Source organism: Dipodomys ordii, unplaced genomic scaffold (assembly GCF_000151885.1).
Source record: "Dipodomys ordii isolate 6190 unplaced genomic scaffold, Dord_2.0 Scaffold20, whole genome shotgun sequence".
Taxonomy (NCBI): Eukaryota; Metazoa; Chordata; class Mammalia; order Rodentia; family Heteromyidae; genus Dipodomys; species Dipodomys ordii.
This window is the reverse complement of record NW_012267236.1, coordinates 17,728,916-17,754,970: the sequence shown is the minus strand read 5'-3', so window position 1 is coordinate 17,754,970 and position 26,055 is coordinate 17,728,916. Positions and strand designations below refer to the sequence as shown.

General features: G+C 39.5%; 1 protein-coding gene across 1 annotated transcript in view; it reads right to left on the bottom strand.

The window, feature by feature from the left end:
- Positions 1 to 26,055, bottom strand: part of Nbas (neuroblastoma amplified sequence) — a 284,959-nt gene that overhangs the window by 53,185 nt on the left and 205,719 nt on the right. The window contains exons 42-43 of the mRNA XM_013013552.1: positions 14,363 to 14,613; positions 12,721 to 13,055 (exon numbers count right to left, since the gene is read on the bottom strand). Coding sequence (XP_012869006.1) covers positions 12,721 to 13,055; positions 14,363 to 14,613 — 586 coding nt within the window. The remainder of the gene's footprint in view (positions 1 to 12,720; positions 13,056 to 14,362; positions 14,614 to 26,055) is intronic.

Genomic DNA, 26,055 nt, shown 5'->3' with positions numbered 1-26,055 from the left:
TGTGTGTGTGTGTGTGTGTGTGTGTGTGTGTTGGTCCTGGGGCTTGAACTTAGTTCCTGGATGATGTCCCTAAACTTTTGTGCTCAAGACATTTACAGCTTTTTGGGTAGTTAATTGGAGATAAGATATTTTCCTGCCCTGGTTAGCCTCCAACTATGATCCTCAGACCTCAGCCTCCTAAGTAGCTAGAGTTACAAGTTTGAGTAACTGTGACACCTGGCTCCCTAAATGGACATTTTGAGAATTTCAAACAATAAGAAGTGGGCCCAAATGTTTTTTTTTTTTTATAATATAGTACCATTCTACAGATACGAGAAATAAGGCAGTAAGAGATACAAATACCTAATGGCTTCTCATTTATTCTTTCTATTTATTCCATTACACATTCACTAAGTACACACAGTACATTTGTCTTCTGTTAGGGACTGGAAACATAACATTAGATCAAGTCCCCAAGCCCGTCAAAGGCTACTTGGAAATACAGAGAGATAGCAGACACTACAAAGGCGGACCATTACACAACAGGCCATGTGTAAGATACTATGGACATCTCTAGAAGGACACTCTAAAAAACTTCAGGAAAAAGTTGCTGGAGGGGCCATGTCTAAAGAGTGGGTAAGAAGGAGGCAAGGAAGGGGGGAATCAGAAGTGATCATCAGTCAAAGAAGCAAGCAGGGAGCTTGGTGCCCCTAGAAGTGCAGACTTGGCTGGGTGCAGGCAACGGCCTGCCAGAGAAGGGGAGAACGAAGCAGGGAGCTGCCACCCGGCCCGCGCCAGGCCTAGGATACTGTCAGTATCCTTACGCCAGGGAAGGCAGCAGGAGAGAGACACATCAGTACCAGAGATTTCAGGTAATAACTTGGTTCAAAATCCACCAGCACAACATTTGACATCTATAGACATAACTTTTAAAAGTGAACACAGCATGACTTTGAACTTCAGTTGACATTAAGGAAATAAAAGGTGATTTAAGAAAATCCGATTGTTACCCATAAAGTGAGGTGGAAAAATCAGGGCTTACCCAGTTTTTGCATTGCTAATAACGATTATCTGAAACTATAGAAATAAAGTCAAGAGAAAATTTACTTTATCCATTTCCTTTTAACATGACAGTTAACTAAGAAATTGAAAATAATTTCTGTGACTAATAAAATGAAGAGAGATAGCCTCTCTGTGTTTAGGTTCCTATTTAGGAACTCATCCTAATTTCTATTTCTTCTTTTTTTTAAAAAAAATTATCATTGTAAAAATAGCATACAGAGGGGTTACAATTACATGGGCAAGATAGTGAGTACATTTCTTATCAAGCGTTGTTGCCTCCTCCTTTGTTTCCCCTTCCCATCCCTTCCCCTCTCCACCCCCCCCCCCACCCCCCTATCACCACCACCCCCAATCCCCCACCCCCCACCCCACCAAAGTTGTAAAGTTCGTTTTTCAACATAACGTCTTGTACATCTCATTGTTGTAATGGGTCCACCTGTATCCTTATTTAAAGTTCGTTTTTTCCCTTCCCCTCCACAAATTATATCAACATCAAATACAGTGAAAGCAGGGGTTATACCTGGGGGAGGTACATACAAAGCAACAAAGAAATCATCTTATAAATATGTTGGAAACAATCACAAGAAAGAAAAGAAACACTTGAATTCTTACCTTGGGATTCCATTTCTTCTTCTTCCTTTCATGCTCAACCTGTCAACATTGACTGAGTGCTAAGCCTGATCATGGCACAGAGGATATAAGGGCAAACTAAGAAATGGTCTCTATCTTTAAATAATTGATAGTTGAGGCAAATGAGCATAATGATAATGCTTTTTTGTTAAATATGTCACTGAATGTGACAGAACAGGCATTTATTCTGTGTCTGAATATTAATTTGCTATATTAAAGCAAATTAAATTTAAGATACAATTTTCCCTTGTGGTTGCACTGTTCACAGTGTTCTGATGTTATAGTTTTAAATTTAAATGATTATCCATTGTGCTATTGAAAGCACAGAGAAATAAGGGACTGATGAAGCACTGGTCCTGCAGGCTTTGATGGGTCTCATAGTTTTATAGTTTGAAAGGACAATGACTAGCTGGCACTAGTGACTCATGTCTCTAATCTTAGCTGCTCAGGTGACTGAGATCTGATGATTGTGGTTCAGGCCCCAGCAGGAATGGCCGTAGGACTCTTTACCTCCAATTAACCACCTAAAACCCAGAAGTGGAGCTGTGGCTCAGTGTGGTAGAGTACTAGCCTTGAGCAAAAAAAAAAGCTCAGGAGCAACATCTAGGCCCTGAGTTCAAGCCCCACAACCAAACCAAAAGAAAGAAAAGAGAAAGGGAGGGAGGGAGGGAGGGAGGGAGGGAGGGAGGAAGGAAGGAAGGAAGGAAGGAAGGAGCGAGCCGGGGAGAGGAGAAGGGAGGGGAGGGGAGAGGAGAGGAGAGGAGAGAAGGGAAGGGAGGAGGGGAGAGGAGGAGGGAAAAGGAGAGGGAGAGGAAGAGGAAGAGGGAGATGAAGAGAGAGAGGGAGAGGGAGAAGGAGAAGAAGAGAAAAAAGAAGACAGTAACCATACATTTGGTAAAAACACACAGAGATGAACTATTTGACTATTACCAACAGTCATGGCCAATTGATTCATAGAATATCCAATTTATAAGTGAAACAAAATAATTCAGTACTATTCTATTTTCAATAATTCACAGCTAACATTCACTTAGATCTTTCATAAACACTGTTGAAAACAAACATTTCAAAACTTTGTATCATGCAAAAAGAAATTTGTTAGCCATCTTGTTATATAGCAGTGTTTGGAATTGTGAGGTGTTCTGGAGCTTTACAGATGCTGGAACAAAGTATCAACATCAGATTCAGGCCATCTAGGGGGAGCTACTGAGACAGAGCAGGCTTCCCGCCCTGGACCTCCAATATGTTCTCAAGATCAGTTTTAGGGGAAAAAATAGTTAAGAGAATACAGAAAGTTAGAAGGTGGTTCCCTTCAAACTCTCTTTAGGTTGTTTTGGGGAAGGTTGTGTGTACATGGATCCCGGTGTGAAGACCACTACCCTAAAGAGAATGTCCTTTTCCTCCTTTGCACCTTTTCTCAAGAGCTTTTCCAGAGATAGCACGGGGATGAGACTGGAGAAAGAACAGCATTGGCCTCTGGGGATCAAATTCCTAAGATATTTTAGGCCTTTTCAAAAACAGTGTCTCTACTGACTGCTGCTCTGCACCCATTTCTCCACCCCAGGAGGCTGCCGGAGGCTGTGAGTCACTGCGTGACAGTGTTGTATCCCAGAGGTGTTCAGCAGCCAAGTACAAGCCTGAAAGTTATAGCTATATAACCTTCTTTTTTTATATCAGTGTTTGGTTGATTTCCTAGGCTGCTACCTTCCTGTAACCTACTCCTCCCCATTCTTCCACATAAACTCTTGCTTCCCAGGCCCTGATTCCGCTACCATCGCCCGCTTCTCCCATTTGAAAACTTCTATTTTTGCCTTCCTAAGATGGACATATTTTTCTCCCTTACTCACTTAACATTCTGATTTCTACTGCCCCCACTTATGCTTATTTCTGTGCTGACTTTCTCACTAGGACACATGTTATCTGTCTGTAAGTTTGAAGGGTATTTATGTGGAAAGCGACTTAAAAGATGAACAGAGAATGGAGAAGGTCCACATCCCCAAAGATTAACAGGTGAACAATAAGCAGCTGTGCGACTATATCACCTGACAGAGAGAAGAGCATTCTTAAGGGGGAGGTTATTCTCAGACTCCTTTCCTCCACTGCTTTTCTCATGTTAAAAAATGCTTTAATATTGGCTGTACATTATTCAGAGATGGTTTATTTATTCCTCTGTCTTCATAAGATTTACACCCCAAATGAATTTAGAATGTGCACATTTCACAGGAGGGGAGGGAAGCACTTCTTCTCACCGCTTCTTGATGAAGAGGCCTGTGAGGCCTGAGAAACATACCAACAGCTCAGCATCCTGCCAGCCTCCTCCTTGGGAGCAGAAGGCATTATCATTTATGATTGTACTGCACACATGGTCTTTTGGCCAATTATCAATCTCTTAATAAATTACCACCTTAGTCAATTTGAAATAATTTTCCAAGCACCAACAGAGAATGAGTTTTCAGCCTGCAAGTCAGATCAATAATCACAGTCACCCCATGGGCTTTTGCAGCCAGAACTTGCAGGTCAGGCAGGGCAGGAGCTAGGAGCCAAACATCTAGAGCAGCCTTTATCTGAATCCTAATTTTGCTGCTTTTAGCTCAGAAAACCTTGGAGCAGTTTTTAAACTTCCTTGGGACTTGGTTTTTGGTATCTGTTGAAGTTGTGGCAAAATTATTTATGTTATAGGGCTGTTGCAACAATCCGCACTGAGTGGCACAACTCTATTATTCTGCTCTTACAGTGTCCTCATGAAGAGAGAAGGAGGAAGATCTGTGACCTTGGGTGCAGCCTGGATGACCGGGACAGCTGAAGAGTGACACTCAACCACAGGGGCTGTCCTCGGGAAATGTTAATGGGATCACATGTGGGGAGGGGCCAGCATGAGCAGGTTCACACCTGCCTGTCAAGGCTTGAAAGTTGTCTAGGAAGTCTTGCTTACTGAGCTGGGTTTGTCTCACTTTTGGTATGGACACTTGGTTTTTCTAACTAACAATTGTCCTACTAACTAAAAACCTAGTATGCAGGTTCTTGAGGCATGAAAGACACTGATTCTAAAGCATGAATATACTGAGGTGTTTGTCCTAAGAAAGGATACATGTGACCAACCTTCCCTTAGCCTGTAAGTGTGCACTTGCTGCTACCATTGAGCAATGTTTGTGTGCCATGCATCTATTTACAAGGCATCTGTGCAGGACTAGCAGATCTGAGTTTGATCCCCAGGTCCTGTCAAATAGTTCTTTCAAATGCTTTCCATATGAAGCATTTCCAAGAAAGGCACTGCCTGAGATCTGTTTCCAATTACTGTTCCTTGGCCTCCCTGCCAGCCTCTACAATACACACATTGCTCCCAGTGTAAGTCAGATTACTTACAAGAACAGTACACAAAGAGAAGCCTAAATGAATTTGTGAGACAGAGCAAAAGTATGTGTACACACTGCACACTGGGAATAGGTTTCATAACATGACAGACAGGAGCAAGTTGGGATTCTGTCAGTTACAGCTAGCTTCCTGAGGAAAACTCCTGAATGGCTTTGAGCCTAAATTTCATAGTGCCCAACCTGGGGTGGAATCATCCGTCCAGAGGGTTGCAAAGGGTTTATGAGATAAGGCACTAGGCACCTGGTGCCTCAAATTCTTTCCTTCCCCATCCTGAGGTGGGGTAAGTAGATGAGGCAACCCCAAAAGGCAAGATATAGTGGGGGTGAATGATCACAGGGTAATATCCTTCAAGATGCACATACTTACAAGACGATTTGTTGAACAGTAACTGCTATATATACAACTACTTAAAGATAATAAAAATATAATTAAAATATAATGTTCTACTTGCTTAAAATATTAAAACAGCACTCAGAAGTAAAAAATGAAAAATTAGAGCAGCTAGTTTTCTTCTATCAATTTCTTCTAGACTTTAAGTTACAGGAACAGGCAGGGGTTGGCTGCATATGCTTTCTGCTTTGAGAATGTTCAAGAAACTGTACTTTACATAGGTAGAGTCAGAAATTAAAGGGAATGCACAGCAAATAGAAGTTCTGAAACTTGCAATACGGCCCCAGTGCTTTGGTTAAACCTAGACTACATCATTATAGTGTGTGTGTGTGTGTGTGTGTGTGTGTGTGTGTGTGTGTGCGCGTGCGCGTGCGTGCTCACGTGCATGCAAATATACATGCGCACATGCACCTAGCCTGGGGCTTGAAATCAAGGCATGGGTACTGCCCCTGAGCTTTTCTGCTCAAGGTGCAGTCTACTACTTGAGCCACAGCTCCACTTCCAGGTTATTGGTGGTTAATGGAGATAAGAGTCTCACAGATGTTCCTGCCTAGGCTGACTTTGAACCTCAATCCTCAGCTCTCAGCATCCTAAGTAGCTAGGATTCTAGGCATGAACCACCATAGCCTACATCATTATGTTTTAAAATACTAGCAATAGGAGTTAGCCCAGGCAGAAAAGCCCCCATGAAACTCCTATCTCAAATTAACCATCCAAAAGAAAATGGCAATAGTGCTGTGGATCAAGTGGTAGAGCACTACCTTTGAGCAGAACGAGGCTCAGGAACAGCACCCAGGACGTCAGTTCAAGCCCCACAACTGACAAAAAAATAAAATAAAATAATAGTAATACTTCTCCATGTTTGGGTATAGGTCTACACTGAAACCAATATCAAATATTTGGAGGTTGCTACATAACATGATCCTATATGTATCACCCAGAAACATGATCCTGTATGTAGCTACCCAGAAAGGAGAGACTACAGAGGCTTTTTCAGTTCTATTTCCTATATAGTAAACAGAAAATATTTATCTTCCTCTTTCCTATTTATTTCCTATTTTATTGTGCTTTACTAAAATGAACCTTGGCTAAACTTTCACTTTATGAATGCCTATACTGCACAGAGACATAGCAGAGGCAGCACATGACAAAAAGCTGAACCCGGAGATACTTTTTGAGGGTAAAGATGGTGCTTATTGTCTTTATTTCTCCACTTTCTGGTATAAGAGTAACTTTAAATTATAGGTTCTCAAGACTTTTGATCTCAGGTTAATCACCTCATCCCCTATACAAGATGAAGAAGTCAAACTTAGGGCCTTGTGCTTGCTAGACAAGGGCTCTACCAAGGATGCCTTAACACTCTGAAATGTTATTCAGGACCACAGGATGCTTATATTTCTGTATGCTATATAAGTTAGGATTAATCATATATGTTAAAAATGTATTAACTTAAATCTGCCAATAATAAACTCATTACAGATTGGTTGCATCTTGGTGAAACTTCAGTCTGACATCCAATCTACAGAAATGTAAGGCAAAAAAGTGTGCTGCTTAACCTACTATTTTTTTAGGAGGAACACAAAAAATAGTTTGAAGGAGGTAATTAGAACCAGAACTAGAACTAGAACTAGAATCCTGACTATATGAAGGAATCAGGAGAGATCTGGACTGCTTGAAGAGCAGTCATATGGCGGCACATTGCAGGGAAGGTAGCTCATGAAAAGTGTGGATGTGTTCTCCTATATAACAAATAGCCTAGGAAAATTACAGGCTCCTGTCTAAACAGATGATCATTTGCCTAAAACCTCTGTCTAAACCCAAGCAGATAAGATTCTGGCTCAGATACTAACTTACTTCTAACCTTAATAAATCACTTAACCTTCAGCTCATTCCTGTCTAAATGGAGATTATAATACCTATTTTGATGAGCTAGTGTGATAAAGTGGAGATAAAGTGTTGAGCCAGTGTGTGGCACATAATATATGAGCAGTAGATGGTACCTATTCCTAGCATGCCCTATGATTTCTATAGAAGATGGTTAAATACAAAAATTTGAGTTTGGCAATCATTTTGTTATGTACGTGAAAATGTACTTTTTTTTCTTTCTTTGGAGTTCCAACATTGGCTCATAAAGCAGGAACTTACTATATCTGTTAATCTACCACTTGAGTCACAACTCTACTCTTGCTTGTTGCTGTGAATTTTGGAAATAGAGTCTATGAAACATTTGTGTGTGTGTGTGTGTGTGTGTGTGCACGTGCGTGCATGCATGCACACGCTGATACTACAGCTTGAACTCAGGGCTCTTGCTTAGCTTTACTATTCACAGTGGTGCTCTACTGCTTGATCCATACCTCCAGTTATATAATAATTTTTCTGCCCCAGAAAGCCTCAGACTTTATCTTCCAAAAGCCAGCCTGAGTAGCAAGAATTACAGGCATAAGCCACTGGTACCCAGCTATAGTTACCTTCTTTATGGGAGATTTTCCAACTAATCTCTGACCAACTGGCACAATCTGATATCCTAGTAAAGCTAAACCAAGTAAGAATTTCTCTGCCTATTTGTCCCCTTCGTACCAATGAGCTACTTTTGTAGACTCTACTAATGTGTGTTTGGACTGGACTAGAAGTCTGAATTTATTTAGTCACTGCTCAGGACTGGTGATTTTGCTTAGGTTTTCCAAATTACATGGATGTGGAGCTGATACTGATATAGTGTGATGGTTTCTCTTTTTTGAGAATCTTTAAGGATGATGATAGATTTAGAATAGGATTGATTTAATTCCATCTTTGCTGAAGAAGCTTTGTTGCTCAGAGGATAGAAGCTTGTTCTATTGAAAGAAACTCACTACCATAGACAACTGAACCAGCCCATTCTGGCTAAGAACAGATAAGAAGAAAGATAATCTACATGATTTACTTTAGTTGAATTAATAAATTTTAGATTGACTGAGCTGAACTTTAACTAAAAGAGCAAGAGGATTTGATTTTTAGATTGCTCATTTCTCCTTCAGAATTTAATAATATAAATTAAAATTTGGGCATTTAAAAATTGCTGACCTGTAAATTTTGGCATATTTTCTTTCTGTCTTATTAAGCTCATTGCATAACTTCTGATAAGTTTTATTGTGGTTATGCAAAATTTGAGATAGAAAATAGAATAGAGAATGAACGGACTACTTAGACTGTGGGGAGCCTGAAAATGTACTGTCTGATCTATTTTAGAGCTTTCTGGAAGCTGAGGCCAAACTGCCCACTCCTGATTCCAGATGACTAGCAGGTCTGCAGGATGTGATTCGGAAGAACCAGGACTGGGTCTTGACAGATCCACAAGGCATTTCTCGCAAGCTGAACAAACATTTCATACTGAAGCCTAATCAGTTAAGGGAACACAAAACATTCCCTAGTCTACCTTTTCAACTCTAATCAATAACCAGAAAACGCTCAGATAAGGGTATCTTTCCCCCTTTCTTTCATATTCTTCCACACAGGATGAGAGCTAACGTAAAGGAACTGTTCCATGTGACTACTTCCTGTCAGCAACCGGCCTTGTCCACTGCAGGACTCACCCCTGGCTTCCTGATAGAATTGCTTTCTGGAACAGTTCTAAGTCACACAGTTTCCCTTAAGTATGAAAATAGTGGAGATTTTGACACTGTATTTGATTTTGGTACCCTGTGTGTTGTATATACGTCTATCTGAATTAGGGAAGGGATGGGGAAAATGGACAAAGGGGGAACCAATGCAACAGTGATCTCACAAGACAGTATGTTGGAAATGATCTTTCCAATTTGTGGGGTGAGGGTATGGAGGTGGGAAGGGAAAGTGGGAGAAAAAGGATGGAGGGGCAACAATGTTCTACAAGAATATGTAACTGGAACCCATCACCTTGACAACAAATTTAAATTTTAAAAAAAAGAGAGTCCACTGGCTACACTCGCTAACCCAGTAATTCCAATAATACTTGTTGCTTTTATTGTTGGTATATATTTTCATCTTTCCAAAGTGTGAGAGTGGATAGGAATGAAAGCAGGGACTATGATGGAGCCTCACTTCCAAACTCCACAACATACAGGCTCTGGAAAGGGGAGGGGGGTGGAATCACTGGACTTTATCTGCCCAGCTTGGCTCTGATCCTCCAGTCCCATATATAGCAATGAATGACAAACGGTGAGAGCTGGGACAGAGGTAGACTACCAGACAGAAGAGGAAAGGAATAGGAGTTGCCTAACTACTTCCAGATTGAGAAGCATTAGGGAAGATACTAGAAGGCCTTTTTAAATTCCATGATCACACAAGGGATTTTAAAGGAGGATTCTAGTAAACTCCTTAGCAGCATTCCATGATAAGAATAATTTCCAAGCATTTACGTATGGATAGAGCTGCATCAGCAATCAAAGGCAAGTGGGAGGTAGAAACACCATGGCTGAGGTTGAACACATTCCCAGATACCGCTTCGAAGTCAAGCAAAACCTGTTTTGACCAGCTTTCATGTCTTTAATTATTTTTCCAGATTTCTAAACATATTAACTAACTAGCTCACTATGCTTTCGAAGAAAATGTGGCTAGCGGCTAAACTGTGTAAGCATCAGGTAACTGAGTGCAAAGAACCCGCCAGGGGTTCAGCACAAAAGTCACACTTGGGGACATTTCTCTTTGAAATTCTAATATCTGAACAATGGTTTACGGTTTTTGTTAAACACTCTTGAATAACCCTACCCATTCTTTCTAAAAATTTGGTTCTGAATTAAATGTGGGTACACATTGGAAAATGGCACAGAGTATATGAATAACACACATTTATTTTACATTTTTTAACACCATGTACAAGCTGTGGGAACATCTGGTGTTTTGCAAATTTGGGCAAATGCAGCTGCATTTTTTCTTCCAAATGTGTCCTCTGACACGTGTGGGTTGTGTTTCATTTTCCCTTTTATTCTCTTACTCTTTCTGTCTGTCTCTTTCTTCTCACCTTTATGCTTTTCCACTCTGATCATAAAAACAAAGTTTGTCAATTAATAAAAAGGGAGAAATTATTATAGCTAAACTGAAGATATAAAAGTAATTTCAAATATAGCTGTTTCACCTCTCTAGTTGATATGACTCAGCAGAAAACCAGCTCTTCAGCATAGTCTACAATAAAAAACCCTCCATATCTAATCAAGATGCATTGTACCTATAAATTGACATGTTGAATTGAAAGTCCTTTGTACAACTGCTTACAAATAATAAAAAAAAGTTTAAAAAACAAAAGAAACATCTATACTTAGATTATACCATCTGAGCTAAGAGAACACAATGAAGTAATCAACAAACTATTGCTCAGTACTTTACCACTTTTTTTTTGGGGGGGGGGGTAAATGCTAGCCCTGTCCTTCGGCTTGAATTCAGGGCCTGGGCACTATCCCTGAGCTTTTTTTTTTTGCTCTAAGTTAGCATAATACCACTTGAGCCACAGCCTCACTTTTGGCTTTCTGGTAGTCTACTAGAGAAAAGAATCTCACAGACATTCTTGCCTGGGCTGGCTTTGAACCACAATCCTCAGGTCTCCTGCTTAGTTAGAATCACCCGCATGACACACTGGCACCGACAAAAGTAAATATCCAGGTTGGCAGTGGTGAGATTCAAACCCACACTGGCAAAGTAGATGGAGCCTAAATCTAGTGCCTTAGACCACCTGGCTATGCTACTGTCCTCTTCACCTTCTCCTCACAAAAATACACATGAGCTCAAATAACTGCTTTTCAGAGGGCTGGCTGATGAAAATTTAAGATTTAGGTGATGAGCATGACTTATAACTTAAAATCATCATATTTAAAATACCATAAATCGTAGCTAAAATTCTACCTAAGCTCTATATGCCAATCTTAAGTATTAACATGAATAAATAATTGCTGTTGGAAGGTCTAAAACTGTCTGTAACATTCTTCTATACATATGCTTACAATTAGCCATACACTGCTGTTAACAATTCCAACCTCACACGCAATATTCAAATCGTCCTTCACCCTGAGTGTGGGCTAAGAGATTGCCTTGAAAAATCTCCTTGTTCTTCAGCCAGTGCAAGGTTCTAGATCTGGAGCCAATTCCTTGGATTTCAAACTCCCCCAGTGGCTTAGTCCCGTCCCACACATTACCACCTTTCTGACTGCTTTCCTTTAGACTCAGCCTTACTGAGAATACAGCCTAGAACAACACTGATCCTCTTTGTCTGAAATACTTTAGGCTTTTTGATCCCAATGAACTCCCCCAGCTTCTGCACTGGCTCTAGCAACAGAGCCTAGCAACAGTATAAACATGTGGTTAGGAGTAAAGGCTACGGGATATCTCCTCCAGTTCAAGTTATACCTTCTCATTACCAACTTAGTTTTGCCTATAAAATCAGGTAACAATTTCTCTCACACACAGATTACTCAACCCCAGTCTCCTCTGGAAGAAGCAAAAGTCTAATAGAAATGTTGAAGATATACCACACAATGATGAGTGGCACACTTAAAGAGTTTAAAAGCAGCCATATAGGACTACGGAGTTATGCTCTTTTAAATACATCATGCCATCGCCCTTCAAAACCATTCTTACCTAGTTCCTTAAACACAAAAGTGTGATAGTTTTCTCCTTTTTAGAGCAGGAGTTAAAAGTTTTAAACCAAGTTGTTATTCAATTCCTTGGGTTACAATAAGAAAGTGAATAAGCCCTTCCTTATCCACTACTATGAATCCAACAAGTCCGATAAAGTCTAGCATTCTACAGGAAGAGGTTTAAACCTCTTCCTGTACCAACTTCTAAACAAATGGTTTGCAAGTCTTTGTAACTATCCTATTGCCATGAATATTGCCATAACAAAAACATTACAAGAAGATACTGAATAGACTTGTTAGCATAGGGAAAAACAGAAGATGGCAAGAGGAGACAAAAAATGAGTTCCAAAAGCAATCAAGTTCTGCAGATGAGAAAGCAGACGCTAAGATTTAATGGCAGACATATTCCTGGGCACAGATTGTGACAAATGGACAAATTTGTTTAGCAGTGGTATCTGGGTGGAAAGAGTAAGGGGAGGAGTAGGACCATGTCATCTATTATGAATACATACACATTACTGAAAGATTGCAAGTAGGCATTAAGATAGAGCCAAAGCACTACCAGCCCCCTCCCCTGAAAAAAAAATCAAGCATGTAATTTCCTTCTACTTCAAGAAAGAAGAATTTTAAAAAGCAAATTTCAAGAACACAAGAACGATTTTCATTCTTTTACAGCACTCAGACTACTTGGGTCTAATTCTTCTGTTACCTTGGTCACAGCTTTTGGAGAAAATGTAACTGCATCCACCACAGTGATGAGGTCACCCGGGTGGAGGCGATCAAAGTACTTCATGCAGACATCATAGGCACGAAACCATTCGGGGGCAGACTCTGGGACCTGCTTGATGAGGTGAGGGTCTCCAGTCCAGAATAGCTTTTGTAACCAAACAGTGTACAGAGAGCTTGGTGAAAGCATGCGTCCATCCTTTTCGGGGATTTTGGGAGCAAGCTTGGAAATAGATAAGATATTCTGACTTGTAAGCACAGGTTCCAGTGCTTCAAGAGGACTCATGTTTTCATCTGTCAACTTTTTATAATTAAGACCTATTGAAGAAAAGAAATAAGAAAGAAGATAATATGGACATAACCCTCTGTGAGGCTGCATGAAAAGATCAAGCAATTTATACCAGATCAGAGGTTCTGAATTCTATGCTAAGCCTGAACTTTAGCGAGCTGTGCAATCCTACACAGGTCACTCTACTTCTTTGTGCCTCAGTTTCCATAACTGTACACCTGCCTCTTCAATCCCCAACAATGCCCTACACTTTCCTCTACCACTGCATTCATCAAACTGACTTCTATATATTCCTTTATTACTTCCTGCTATTTCCACTAGCTACTTGAATTTTATTTCTCACCTCTCAGTAAACAACTGATTAATGAAATACACTCTCACAATTGTTATGACTATCAAGTGACTATGGACTTGAAAATGCCACAGTATGATAAAGCATTATAGTAATCTTTAGGATAGTAATGTTTAGGATATGTTTAATCTTTTCGTTATGAGCATAAGAATATCATCTGAAAGATTTACACAATTCATTAAAGCTGCAAAGGCTCATTAGCTAACCACTGGTGCCTCATGCCTGTAATCCTAGCTACTCAGGAGGCTGAGATCTAAGGATTGCAGTTCAAAGCAACTCCAGGCAGGAAAGTCTGTGAGACTCTTATCTCCAATTAACTACCAGAAAACTGGGAGTGGTACTGTGGCTCAACATAGTAGAGTGCTAGCCTTGAGCTAAAAAGCTCAAGGAGTAGTGACCAGGCCTGAGTTCAAGCCTCAAGACTGACCAAAAAAAATAATTAAAAAAAAAAAGTGTTGCATATCTTACGTAGGTTTCAATGAAGTGAAATTCTGTCAAATAGTCTAATGTTAAGTGTATGAGCCATATTATAGATAGATAGATAGGAGAGGTTGACAGGCATAATATTTATACAATAACCAACCGGAGTGGGGAAAACCCCAGGAGTAGTGGGCCCAAACTGATTTTAGTACTAGATCAACCAGAAGTCAGTATGTGACTTTTAAAAGGTTTCTCACTTTATCTGATACTGAATTGCCTCAACCAATTCGTTTATTTGAAAAGATAATAATTAACAGTGAAAGTAAAGGAAGGAATGACATTTCCCCCCCAAAATGTATGCATTACCTAACTTATGAAATGGATATCTTAATAAAAACAATAAAACTATATTTTTAAAATAAAAAAGATAGTCAATTAATTTCAAAAATCTATGATTTTAAATCTACACCAGCCCCAATACACATGAATATAAATGTAGATAGAAAATTAATTTCTAGCTTTACTTCGGAAGAATGAGTTCACACAGGATCACAAGCATGCTACCTGATGCAACTACTTTAAATTTCTTCAGCAGCCGGATGTGGGTTTCTGGTTTAATGGCAGGATTCCCAATGTCTGCACAGTCACAATTTTCCAGAAGTGTAAAATAATACAGTAACCTTTCATGATCAAAGCCACCAATGGTGGGGTAAATATACTTGACCATGTGCTTGTGGAAGGCTTCAGGATCAGTCTTCAAAGTCTCAAAGAGATGAAGGGTCTGGGCTCGCTCTTCAATTTCTCCTGTGGACAAACTGAAATTAAGAGATAAGGAAACTAGGTTAGAACTTGGTTCTTATGTTAAATAACATGATTTTTTGGTTATCTAGGAAGAAAGTCTAATTGTTAGTGGTGTTCTTCCTGTGTAAAGAACAGCAGCCCCTCAGGTCCAGAGGCCTATCAACGCAGACACAAACGTGTTTTCACACATTACCTCAGGTGAGTTTATCTGTAAGGTAGATACTCCTGCAGCTGGAAGACATTTCCAATGCTCCCCAGCTAGACAGTACATTCCTATCTGCAACTTCTACCTGAAATCACTTATTCATGCTATAAAAAAATGAAAATCTGAGACTCTGTACAAAACTGTTGTAAACAATCTTATTGTTTCAATAATTTAGAAAATGGTGTATGGGATTAAAGGGAGAAAAACAAAAAACAAAAAACACTGAGACAAAAGTTTTACATTCAAGAGTCATGAATTGATATCCAACACACTTCAATTTTACAGTATGTTTAAGTAAAACTTTTACTTAGGTTGATATATAGGAACTCCATTGAATAAAAGATATGTCCTGCCGCAAGCCGGCGGCAGCTCACGCCTGTAATCCTAGCTACTCAGGAGGCTGAGACCTGAGGATCGCAGTTCAAAGCCAGCCCGGGCAAGAAAGACCATGAGAGTCTTATCTCCAATGAACCACCAGAAAACTAGAAGTGGCACTGTGGCTCAGGTGGTAGAGCACTCACCTTGAGCTGAAGAGCTGAGTTTAAGAGTCCAGAGTTTAAGCCCCATGACTAACAACACCTAATTTTTATGCTTAGATAGCTTTTCATACTGAATGTTAAATGTGATTTTTAAAAATTGTTCAATGCTGAATTATTCGGGGAAAATACTTCAAGGCCCTATTGGTTTGATTGACTAGTTTGTTGTTTTGAGTGGAGGTGGGAATCTGGGTCTTGAATCTTGGTCTTGGGGGCAATCTCCATGCCTTTGATAGCACCAGCTTGCATTCTCCAACTGCAAGGGCCTTAGGCATCAGCAGCCTTTCATGCTAAGAGTAACGCTCAACTATCGGGGTTCCCACACAGCAGGGGGAGTACCTGGGAACTACTGAGGTCCCTGGTAGCACTGAAGTTTGGGCTCACGTATGTGTAACACAATGCCTCAGAAATGATGCCCTGTTTATTGAAATCACCATTTCACAAAGTGCTAAAAGGCATATGTTTGTTATTTATAGACAAAGTTAACATGAATTGTTTTCCAAAGATTTTATGACAGAACAATAATACTTGGGATAAAAAAGATAATCTATAAAGTCAAGATATCAAGTTTATTTTGCTACTATTATTTCTGTATTAAGTTTCTTTATTGCTGGCTGAATGGGAGTTTGAATTCATGAATTTATACTCATTTGGCTGGTGCTCTAACATTTGTGCCATATCACCAGCTTTGCTTTATGCTGGTTATTTTGAAGATGGATCAAAATTTCCTACCTGGACTGACATGAAACCAATCTTAGCCTTCTGGGGAGCTAGGATTATAAGCATAAACTACCAGCACTGTATTCAAATGATTTCTGTTTTTAATTTTCTGCTGGTCTTAGGGTTGAACTCAGGCCTAGATGCTATCCCTGAGCTTCTTTTGCTCAAGGTTAGCAGTCTACCACTTGAGCCACAGCACTATATTCAGCTTTTTGGGAGTTAATTGGAGAGATGAGATTTCTGGACTTTGCTTCCAGGGATGGCTTCAAACCATGATACTCAGATCTCAGCCTCCTGAGTATCTAGGATAACAGGCATGAGACACTGGCACCCAGCTAGTGTTCAAATAATTTTTTATTGTCTTTTTACTTCAAGAGGAACATTTTACTCCCATTAGGACACAGTTCAAACATTTATAAAAATAAACATCATGTGTTCAGTCTATAAAACTTTTTCTGACAGCCTATTAAACTACTGGCACATGCTGAAAAGTCTTCCATTGTGGTACCAATAACATGTTATAACTACTTATCACTTGTCTCTCTCACTAAACTATGCTGCTTGATGGCATGGGTCATTTTACATCTTCTTTGTCTTTAGCATCTCAATAGCAAGGTCCAAACTGTGATGGCTGCTTATACTCAATGCATGTCCATGAACACCAAACAGACAAATAGCTAAGCATGACATCAGGCACCAAGCTCAAGGAAGAACATGAAGATTTACATCACGGCATTCTCATCCAGGTTTGAAAATCTAGTTGAGTTAAAATTAGTGTTAATTTTTAATGCAAAGTACTGTTACAAGCTGACAAAGGACACAAAATTATTTTCCTATTAAGAGCAGGACCCCTGAAAACCTATGAGTTCAAAGGAGGTGGAAATCAATAGTAATCGACAGCTGACAGAAAGAAGTACTTGAGTTTGACAGGCATGAAGCAGAACTGTGAACAAACCTATCAAGAAAGCACAGGCTGTACAAGGAACAGCAAGTACACATGGATGGCAGGTCAGAAAACATTCTTGATAACTGCTGCTACTGAAAGTGCAGTCATCTCTGGAAGATACTGGATGCAGAGTGGCATAGGAAACGGGCTCAAAAGTAGCAGTGTATGTCTCATGTTCCTTTACAATGAAGTCTGAAACAATTAAGGAGTAAATAATAAAACCATGTAAACTCATTAAGATGATGCTTATTGACAGACTTACAAGTCAAACAAGGTACAAAACAGATGAAAGAAAACAAATCTGCATTTATTATGTTGGTCACTACACAAATATATTTAAGCTATCGATGACAAACTTGCATTGAGAGAGGTTAAGTGACTTAAACCCAAGCTCAGCTCTGTCCAGACCACACCACACATGAGCGTACTAACTGATCACATAAGACCAGAGTCTTTCTCTAATATATTAGAATAAGGTCTTAGTTCTCTCCTCATAGCAATAATCTGAGTTCTCCTGCCATACTCTATCTCTAACACCCTGATAAGCAGAGCTTGAAGGCAGACTCATATACAAAATGGGCAGTGATGGTAAGCTTCTTTAGTTCATCTATGTTTGACTGGATTTTGAGTACAGTCTCTCTAAGTCAACACTACATTTTTCCCTTGCCCACCCACTTATTCTGTGCCTACAATTCAGGTTGCCTCATGTGCAATTTTACCTAATTATCTTGTCAAGGCAGATACTAGAATACCTTTACTGACACATGATAAATACTCAAATCTCCTTCTTCAGTAAATTACAATGTGTTAAGATCTTTTTATAGATGCCAGTAATCAATAACTCATTTTAATGGTTTCCATTGAAAGAAGCTGTTATCTTCTATTTGGAATAAGAAATGAACTCTTTGCTCAGAAAATGACTCCAAAGAACCTACATTCAAGAGAGTAGGAAGAAATCCCATAAAATCACTGTGGATTTTTCTCTAATCAATTAATGATTACCTTTAAAAATAGTTTTATCAGGTTTTCCTACACCAAGTTTTAGCTATAAAGCAGCTTATATATATGTATATATATATACACATACATACACACACATATATATGTATATATACATATATATGCATATATATTATATACACACATATATGCCATATTTAGCTTTCAGAGATTACTAGAGATAGAAGCTAGTATTAGTTGTACTCAATGCACAAAGAATAAATTATTAGGATTAATCCCATGATTAACATGTTCTGAGATGGCTTCAAGTTACCGATTACTCAAAATGTGGTTCAAAAGCATGTATTTGTATAACAAATTTATTCAAACGCATTTTTCTTCACTTAATCTGAGACTGAGTGCTAATACAATTGCACTAGGAATACTTAAAACGGAAGAGGAAGGAGAATATAAGAAGAGGAAGAGTGGGAGGGGGCAGAGGAGAAGGCTATGAGAAAAGTTAAAGGGAGAGCAAAGGGGAGAGGGATGAACTGAAATAGAGTTTACAGAAAAACTGCCAGCACTTTTGTCTCTATTATCTTATTTAATTCTATTAATAACTCTGTAAAAAGTCATGTTATTGTGATTCTTTGAAGGAACCCAAAGTTTGGACAAAAACATAACTAATAAGACATAGATAGGTACGGACTCTAAGGTGAGTCCTTCAAAGTCAACTTCATTACTCCTTAATCAAACAACAAAGTCAATGTTTGCACCCAGAACTTTTCTATTAGACAAAGTTCATATGTAGCAGCTTGGGGGCATTTTCCTCAAAGGCTAATCTATCAATCCCAAATAATGACCACCAGGATGTCTTCATCACAGGTGACAAATGACACATCTACTCTCTGAATTATAGCGATTCCCTATAGGAATGACTCTGAGAAGTCACCACAAGAATGCCTCATGATAAACCTGGTATGGAAGGGGTGATCATCAATCCTGCCAAACAGCTGAACTCGTAATTCCTCAAGGAAAAAGTGGACAATATGAATTCAACTAATTTTTCAACATCAATACTGAGCATGTCAGAGTCTCTCTCTTGTACCACAGGTATTTGGTGAGTTCCTTTATAGAACGTCTTATGATATAAACAAAGTAGTTAACATAAAAACCATATGGATAGGTTTTATCTCCTTCTGAAGGACATCCCTGTGCCATTAACCTTTTTACTTTCACATAATATGTCAATTTGGACTAGTTTATATAGCCTCATATAAGAGAGGAAAACAAAAACAATTTTGAGAAGTACCATGGCATAAGAATGCTAATAGGCATCATTTATGGAGCACTTAGCATGTGCCTGAAGCACTATGCTCTCATAATCATTAGAGAGCAATAAATATCCTTAACAACTTGAAAAAGTATTCTTGAAAAATAAGATGAGCAATAGTGGTCAGTTATGAGTTTATTAATTCTAGAATGTTTCCAAAATTAAAAAAATAGGCGACTCTGTTTTATTTTATTTTTGATCACTTACTGCATGTCAGGTGCTTTAAGTCTCAAAGAAGTCATGTAAAATGACTTGTGAACAGAAATTCTATGAGGAAAAAAACTGACTTATTGTTGACTCTGTCAACAATACACTCAACAAGGAAGGTCAGGAGGGAGAGTCTGGATGAGGCTTGCATGATTTAAGGCCTGACCACTTTCCACTAATGTGCTCAGCCTAAAATGCATCATCTTAAATTTTATGCCAGGGTCAGTAGCTGTTGAGTATTTGGGACAAAATGGCTTTAAGAATCACAGCATAGGGCTGGGAAGGTGGCTTAGTGGTAAAGTGCTTGTGTCACATGCATAAGGCCCTGGGTTTGATTCCTCAGCACCACATAAGCAGAAGAAAGCCAGAAGTGGCACTGTGGCTCAAGTGGTAGGGTGCTAGCCTGGAGCTGAAGAGCTGAGGGACAGTGCCCAGACCCAGAGTTCAGGCCCCACGACTGACAAAAAAAAGAAAAAGAAAAAAAAAGAATCACTACACAGAAACAAACTGTAGATATAAGAAAAAAATTCCTTCCACTTTGGTAGTGGTAGTGATTAGTGTTTCATTTTTCTAAAGTTTGGTATATTTCTTCTTATGTACAATGAAATCCTATCTTAGCTATGGTGAATAATGCTGCAATAAACACAGTTGTGCTGGTAGCTTTAATATTACCTTGTTTTGGGTCATTTGGGTAAATGCCCAAAAGTGGGATTGCTAGGTCATAGGGGAGCTCTATGTGGAGTTTTTTGAGGAACCTCCATACTGCTTTCCAGAGTGGCTGAACTTACACCAACAATGCAGTAGGGTTCCCTTTTGGCCACCTCCCCTCCAGCATCTGTTGTTATTAGAGTTCTTGATTATAGCCATTCTAACTGGGGTATGGTGGAATCTCAATGTTGTTTTGACTTGCATTTTTTGGGGGGTCCGGTCGTGGGGCCTGAATTCTGGGCCTGGGCGCTGTCCCTCAGCTCTTCAGCTCAAGGCTAGTGCTCTACCACTTGAGCCACAATGCCACTTCCAGCTTTTTTCTTTTTGCTTATGTGGTGCTAAGGAATCGAACCCAGGGCCTCAGGCATGCAAGGCAAGCACTCTACCACTGAGCCACCTTCCCAGCCCTGAGTTGCATTTTTTTATGGCCAGAGAAGCTGAGCATTTCTTCATGTGTTTATTGGGCATCCTTCTTTCCTCTTCAGAGAAGTCTCTCTTTAAGTCTTTAGCCTTAAAGACAGTTGTTTCTTTGAGAATTTGTTTTTGGGGGATTTAATTTTTTTGAGTTCTAAGTATATTTTAGATATGAGACCCTTGTCCATTGTATGGCTAGTGAAGATCTTCCTCTCAATCTGTGGGCTTTTTATTGATCTTGCTAGCTATGTCCTTTGCCATGCAGAAGCTCTGCAGCTTCATGAAATCCCATTTGTCCCACTGTTCTTTGATTTGTTGTGTTTCTGGGTTTTCATTAAGAAAATTTTGGTCTGTGCCAAGGAGCCCTAAAGTTTCTCCTGTTTTTTTCCTGTAATGTTTCCAGAGTGTCTGTTTTGACTATGAGGTCTTTGATCCATTTGGAGTTGATTCTGGTGCAGGGTGATATATAAGGATCTAACTTTAGTTTTCTACAGGTGTTTAACAAATTTTTCCAGCATTTACTGAAGAGGCTGTGTTTCTTCCATTCTTTTTTTTTTTTTTGGCTCCCTTATCAAAGATTACGTGGCTATAGGTCTTTGGGTCTGTTTCTGGGTCTTAAGTTCTATTTCGTTGGTCCTCAGGTCTGTTCTTATGTCTTAATGCTGATAATTTTTTCTTTCTCCTTTAGATCAAAAGCAAATCATAGCCAGGTGCTGGTGGCTTATGCCTGTAATCTTAGCTACTAAGTAGGCTGAGAACTAAGAACCACAGTTAGAAGCCAGCCTAAGCAAGAAAAGTACATGAGACTCCTATCTCTAACTAACCACCAGAAAGCCAGAAAAGGAGCTATGGCTCCAGGGGGAAAGCACCAGCCTTGAGCAAAAAAATCGAAAGGACTTCTCCCAGGCCTTGAATTAAAACTTAAGTACCCGCGCACACACACACTCTCCTCTCTCTCTCTCTCTCTCTCTCTCTCTCTCTCTCACTCACACACACACACACACACACACACACACACACACACACACACACGTACAGAGCAAATCTATGGCTCAATTTGATCAATTCTGTAAGATCTGGGACCTAAAAATCTACACGCACCATTTCTACTGTTTTTTCCTGGCCTTTTATTTTTATGTCTTAATTTTCAATGTTATGGCGTTATGGTATAGCATTATGTCCTAGTAGATCAATATGAAATTAAATCATTCCTTCTTCTTTACTAACCACCCTAACACTGATTACACTATACCAGAGGTTTTCAAGGATGGAGGAACTGGAAGAGAAGCCAGAATTTAGGATTCCTTCAATGTGGCAACATTTGCACAAGTGTCATTATGTGAGCAAAAATCACCATGGGGAAAAGGCAGATGCCTTATAGTTTATTCACTCCCTACAAGTGTACCCTGTTCTTGCCGACTCTTGCATCAGAGATAAAAAGGATCTTCCATGATAGTGACAGTGACTAGAAAACTGCACTTTAGAAAGTCTTTTTGAAGAGGGACCAGCCCCCCCCCACACTACATATCAAAAGAAACAATACTAAGAAGATGACATCTATACTCTGCCACCTCTGAACAGAACATTTACAGCACACAGAGGAGTGTGATCTCTGCCACCCAAAAACTTCTCACTGCTAATCACCTGAATGACTGAAAAGTAGAGACAGGGCAAGATGTTCAGCCTTCAGACCTGCTGTTCAAACAAGAAGGGAAAGACAGGGAAGTCCTACCAAATGTGGCACTTGAAAGGTGTGTTCCATCCCCATTAGCTTACCATGCTCTAGTATGCAACAAAAATACAAATGAACTCCCGCAGTTTCCTCAGATTAGATTGGCTCCCCTGTCCGCCACTCTTTTTCAGTAGGGAGTATTATGTTTTCCCCTTTATATCCAAGAGAGGTTTTCTCTTACCTGTCCTGCATGTCTATTATGGCATTCACAACTTGCAACTTACATTTTGACTACTGTTTATTGAGGGCAAGGAAAGGAGAAACAGAGTTTCCTATCAGGGTATAATAAGGTCCACAAGAAGGAGTTATCTGTCTTGTCAGCAACTTTGCTTGAGCTACAATGACAACCTAATAATAATAACAATAATTAGTATCAACACCATTTAATCAACCAATATAATGCTAATATATCAGCTAGAAGAATCCTCTGACATGTCACAATGACTGTGTCTTAAGTTTTAGACATAGAAATCTAAAACAGAATCAGCAGAATTAAGAAGAAAATCAGTAACAGCTATAAGGATCCATCAAATGACAGACTTCCCACAAATTTTCTAGAATCTTCAAAACCCTGCAGGTAAGGAAATGGTCCTTATAACTGAGAAAACAGTGACCCAAGAAGATGAAGAACTATGCTCAAAGATACAGGGTTTATGGCTCTGGGCTGTAGCTTTGGATCTTGAAACTTGATCTAACTCCAAACTTCATGCCCTTACCTCTATGTGCTTCCAATCTATGTGCTTCCAAATGTCCTGTTCGGAGGTGGCAAAGTATAGATGTCATCTTCCTCCAGTAGGAGAAAATTACTTTTTAAAGAACCAGTAAAATGAAAACTTACAGTAAAGAATATTATTTTTCTTGATTCTGTTAACTTCCCAGTGGCACTGACTCAACCAATGAGTATTGGGCGGTTTTTATTGCATCAATAAGGGCTGATTTCTAATAACCAGGTTACCCAGTTTGATTAAGTAATAAGGCAAACTGCTGCCATTTAAGTAAAGAACAGAAAGTCTCAAACGCCACTTGCTGAACCAGTATTAAGTGCTTTGCTGCTCACAGGTAATGATGCCAAGAGTAATGATTTCCTGTGCTGTAATTGCTGTGCATCTGCATAATCACACCGCTATCAGTATAATGATATGCCAGGAACAGACTTGCACACTACTAGATTGACTAATAATTCATAATATATTCAGAGGCCAATGAAACATCTTGCGTGTATAGCTATGGCATCCTTTTATGTACCATTCGATGAAATAAAAAAGATTTTAATAACTGCTAGGACAGTTTTTTAAACATCAACATGCACAGCATTGGTGGCATGTACTTGAACATATTATTGTGCTTTGAAAATGGCGAAGTCCGGGCACTATTTACAGTTGCTACCACTATCACCATGTAGAAACCTGATAAACAACAAAAATGTAAAAGTAAACATTTCAATGGTCTACTGAAAATAAAGATGCTAAATCATCAGCATCTCTTGGCTCTTCAACAGGATTTGAACTCACCTATTTCTCCCTGCTCTTCTTGCAGTGCTCACTAACTGTAGACATCTTCCCTGCAATAATATTCCTCTGATTTTTCTCCCCATCTCCTGCTGCTCTCCTGCTGCTCTCCTGTTCTTTCTTTTTTTAATTTTTTTTATTGTAAAAATACTGTACAGAGAGGTTACAGTTACATGAGTAAAGTAATGAGTTCATTTCCTATCTAGCCTTGTTACCTCCTCCTTTGTTTTGCCCCTACCATCCCTTCCCTCCCATCTCCCCAAGTCCTCTTTCCCCTCCTCCACCCGCCCCAGGTTGTTCTTTCTGATAGCAACCTTTTCTCTATAAGTACAGGGACTGTCTTAGGTTTCTTTCTCTCTTTTATTTATTGATTTGGGAGGGAGGAGGATGACAAAGTTTTTCTCCATAGCCCAGGGTAGACTGGAGTTTGTGGTCCCACACCTCAGCTTCCCCAGCAGTAGAAGTCCAGGCCTGCTATCACATCTGGCTTGTCTCAAATTATTCTTCTTTGTTCTACATTCCTTCCCACTCACAGTACACTTCTCTATCACCTTATCTTCTGAGTCCCAGATCAATAAGAACTAACCATTTATTTGCCCTTTCCTCTTGGGTATCTGAGTATATTTTGCTTCCTTCCTTCTCTCCACCTTCCTTGACCTCACTATAGTTTTCTTTTTCTGAATGGTACTATAGTCATCCAAAAGGTTGACCAAATGAAAATATGGAGGCGATTCTTGTCCTTTTCACTTGTCCTTATATCTAGTTTTTTCTTATCAACTAGTACTTGAAGTTCTATTTCACCATTTTAGTGTTTCTGAAACCTATGGCTCTATACTTCCAAAACACTACTCCAAACTACAGCCACTTAACAGTCTATTATAGCAATAACTCTCTTAACTAGTACTATCTGTACTGGCTTCCCCCAAATCTTTCCTAAGCATGGTGATCTTACCAAAATGAAAATCTTTTTTCCTTTCCATCACCCAGATCCTTACATGCCCTCTATTCTTCTTCAAAAGATGCTGCCAGCTCTTGCCAGGGGCTTGACCTTGCTGTGTGAACTGGCTCCAGGGCCTCTCCCCAGTCTTAACCAGGCCACATTCCCCAACTCACTGGCCTTACTACACTGGCCTTGTCACACCCTAGCCATGTTCTAAATCAAACAGTCTTCCTACTTACTGTGGTGTCCAGCTGGAATATAGTTGTCCTCTTGTTGTAATGCAGTTAATTTTAACTCAATATTTAGGTTTATGCCTGTAACAGTCTATTTTATATGAATGAAATGTCTGAGGCAGGCTACTTCATAATAATAACGATTTAAAAAAGTTTATTTTGTTCACAGATCTGCAGGCTCAATGGCCCATATTTAGTGATGGTCTTTTTGCTGGCAGAGTCCCAACTTTACATAAGGCATTGTGTGGCAAAGGACAGGGAGAGTACACAGGCAAAACCATCTTTCTCTTATTCTTACAAATGTACCATATTTAATCACCACCCAGATGACCTTATCAAACCTAATCACCTAAAGACCTCACTTCTAAACACTATAGCAAGATTAGTTTCTACCTTCTTAGTGCCTCCCAATGGGGTTAAATTTCAGCACTCTTAACATTTGGGGGCTACCCAAACCATTCTAAGCCATGGCAAATTCAGGCATTATTTCTTCAGGAAAGCTGGTCCTGGACTATGCTAGATCCCTTAATCAAACTCTCTTCTACATGCCAAAGTTTTATGTTGACTTATGCATTATTCAATTATCATGCCTCTCACAGTAAACTATCAGTTCTAAAGCAGCCAATTTGTCTTCAGTTGCCTACCACTACAATACTACTGCTAATACTATGAACAGATACTCAAGAAAGGTGTTAAAGAAATACACAAAGAAAAGTACAGTATCTAATTCAAGGTTATTATGTCTGAAAAACTAAAAACAAACAGGCCATTGTTATAGAAAAGGAAGAAGATATAGCTCAAAAGGAAAATTAAAACTATACAACTTTGCAAGATTCTTCTAAACAGATTCTGAAAAGAAAGACTAAGGCAGGGGCTGGGGGTTTAGCCCAGCGGAAGGGCGCCTGCCCGGCGCGCTCAAGGCCCTGGGTTCAGTCCTCAGCCCTGGGGGAAAAAAAAAAGACTAAGGCATAAATGTGCAATGAGTCATAGGGGAGTTCTATGAGAAGTCTTTTGAGGAACCTCCATACTGCTTCA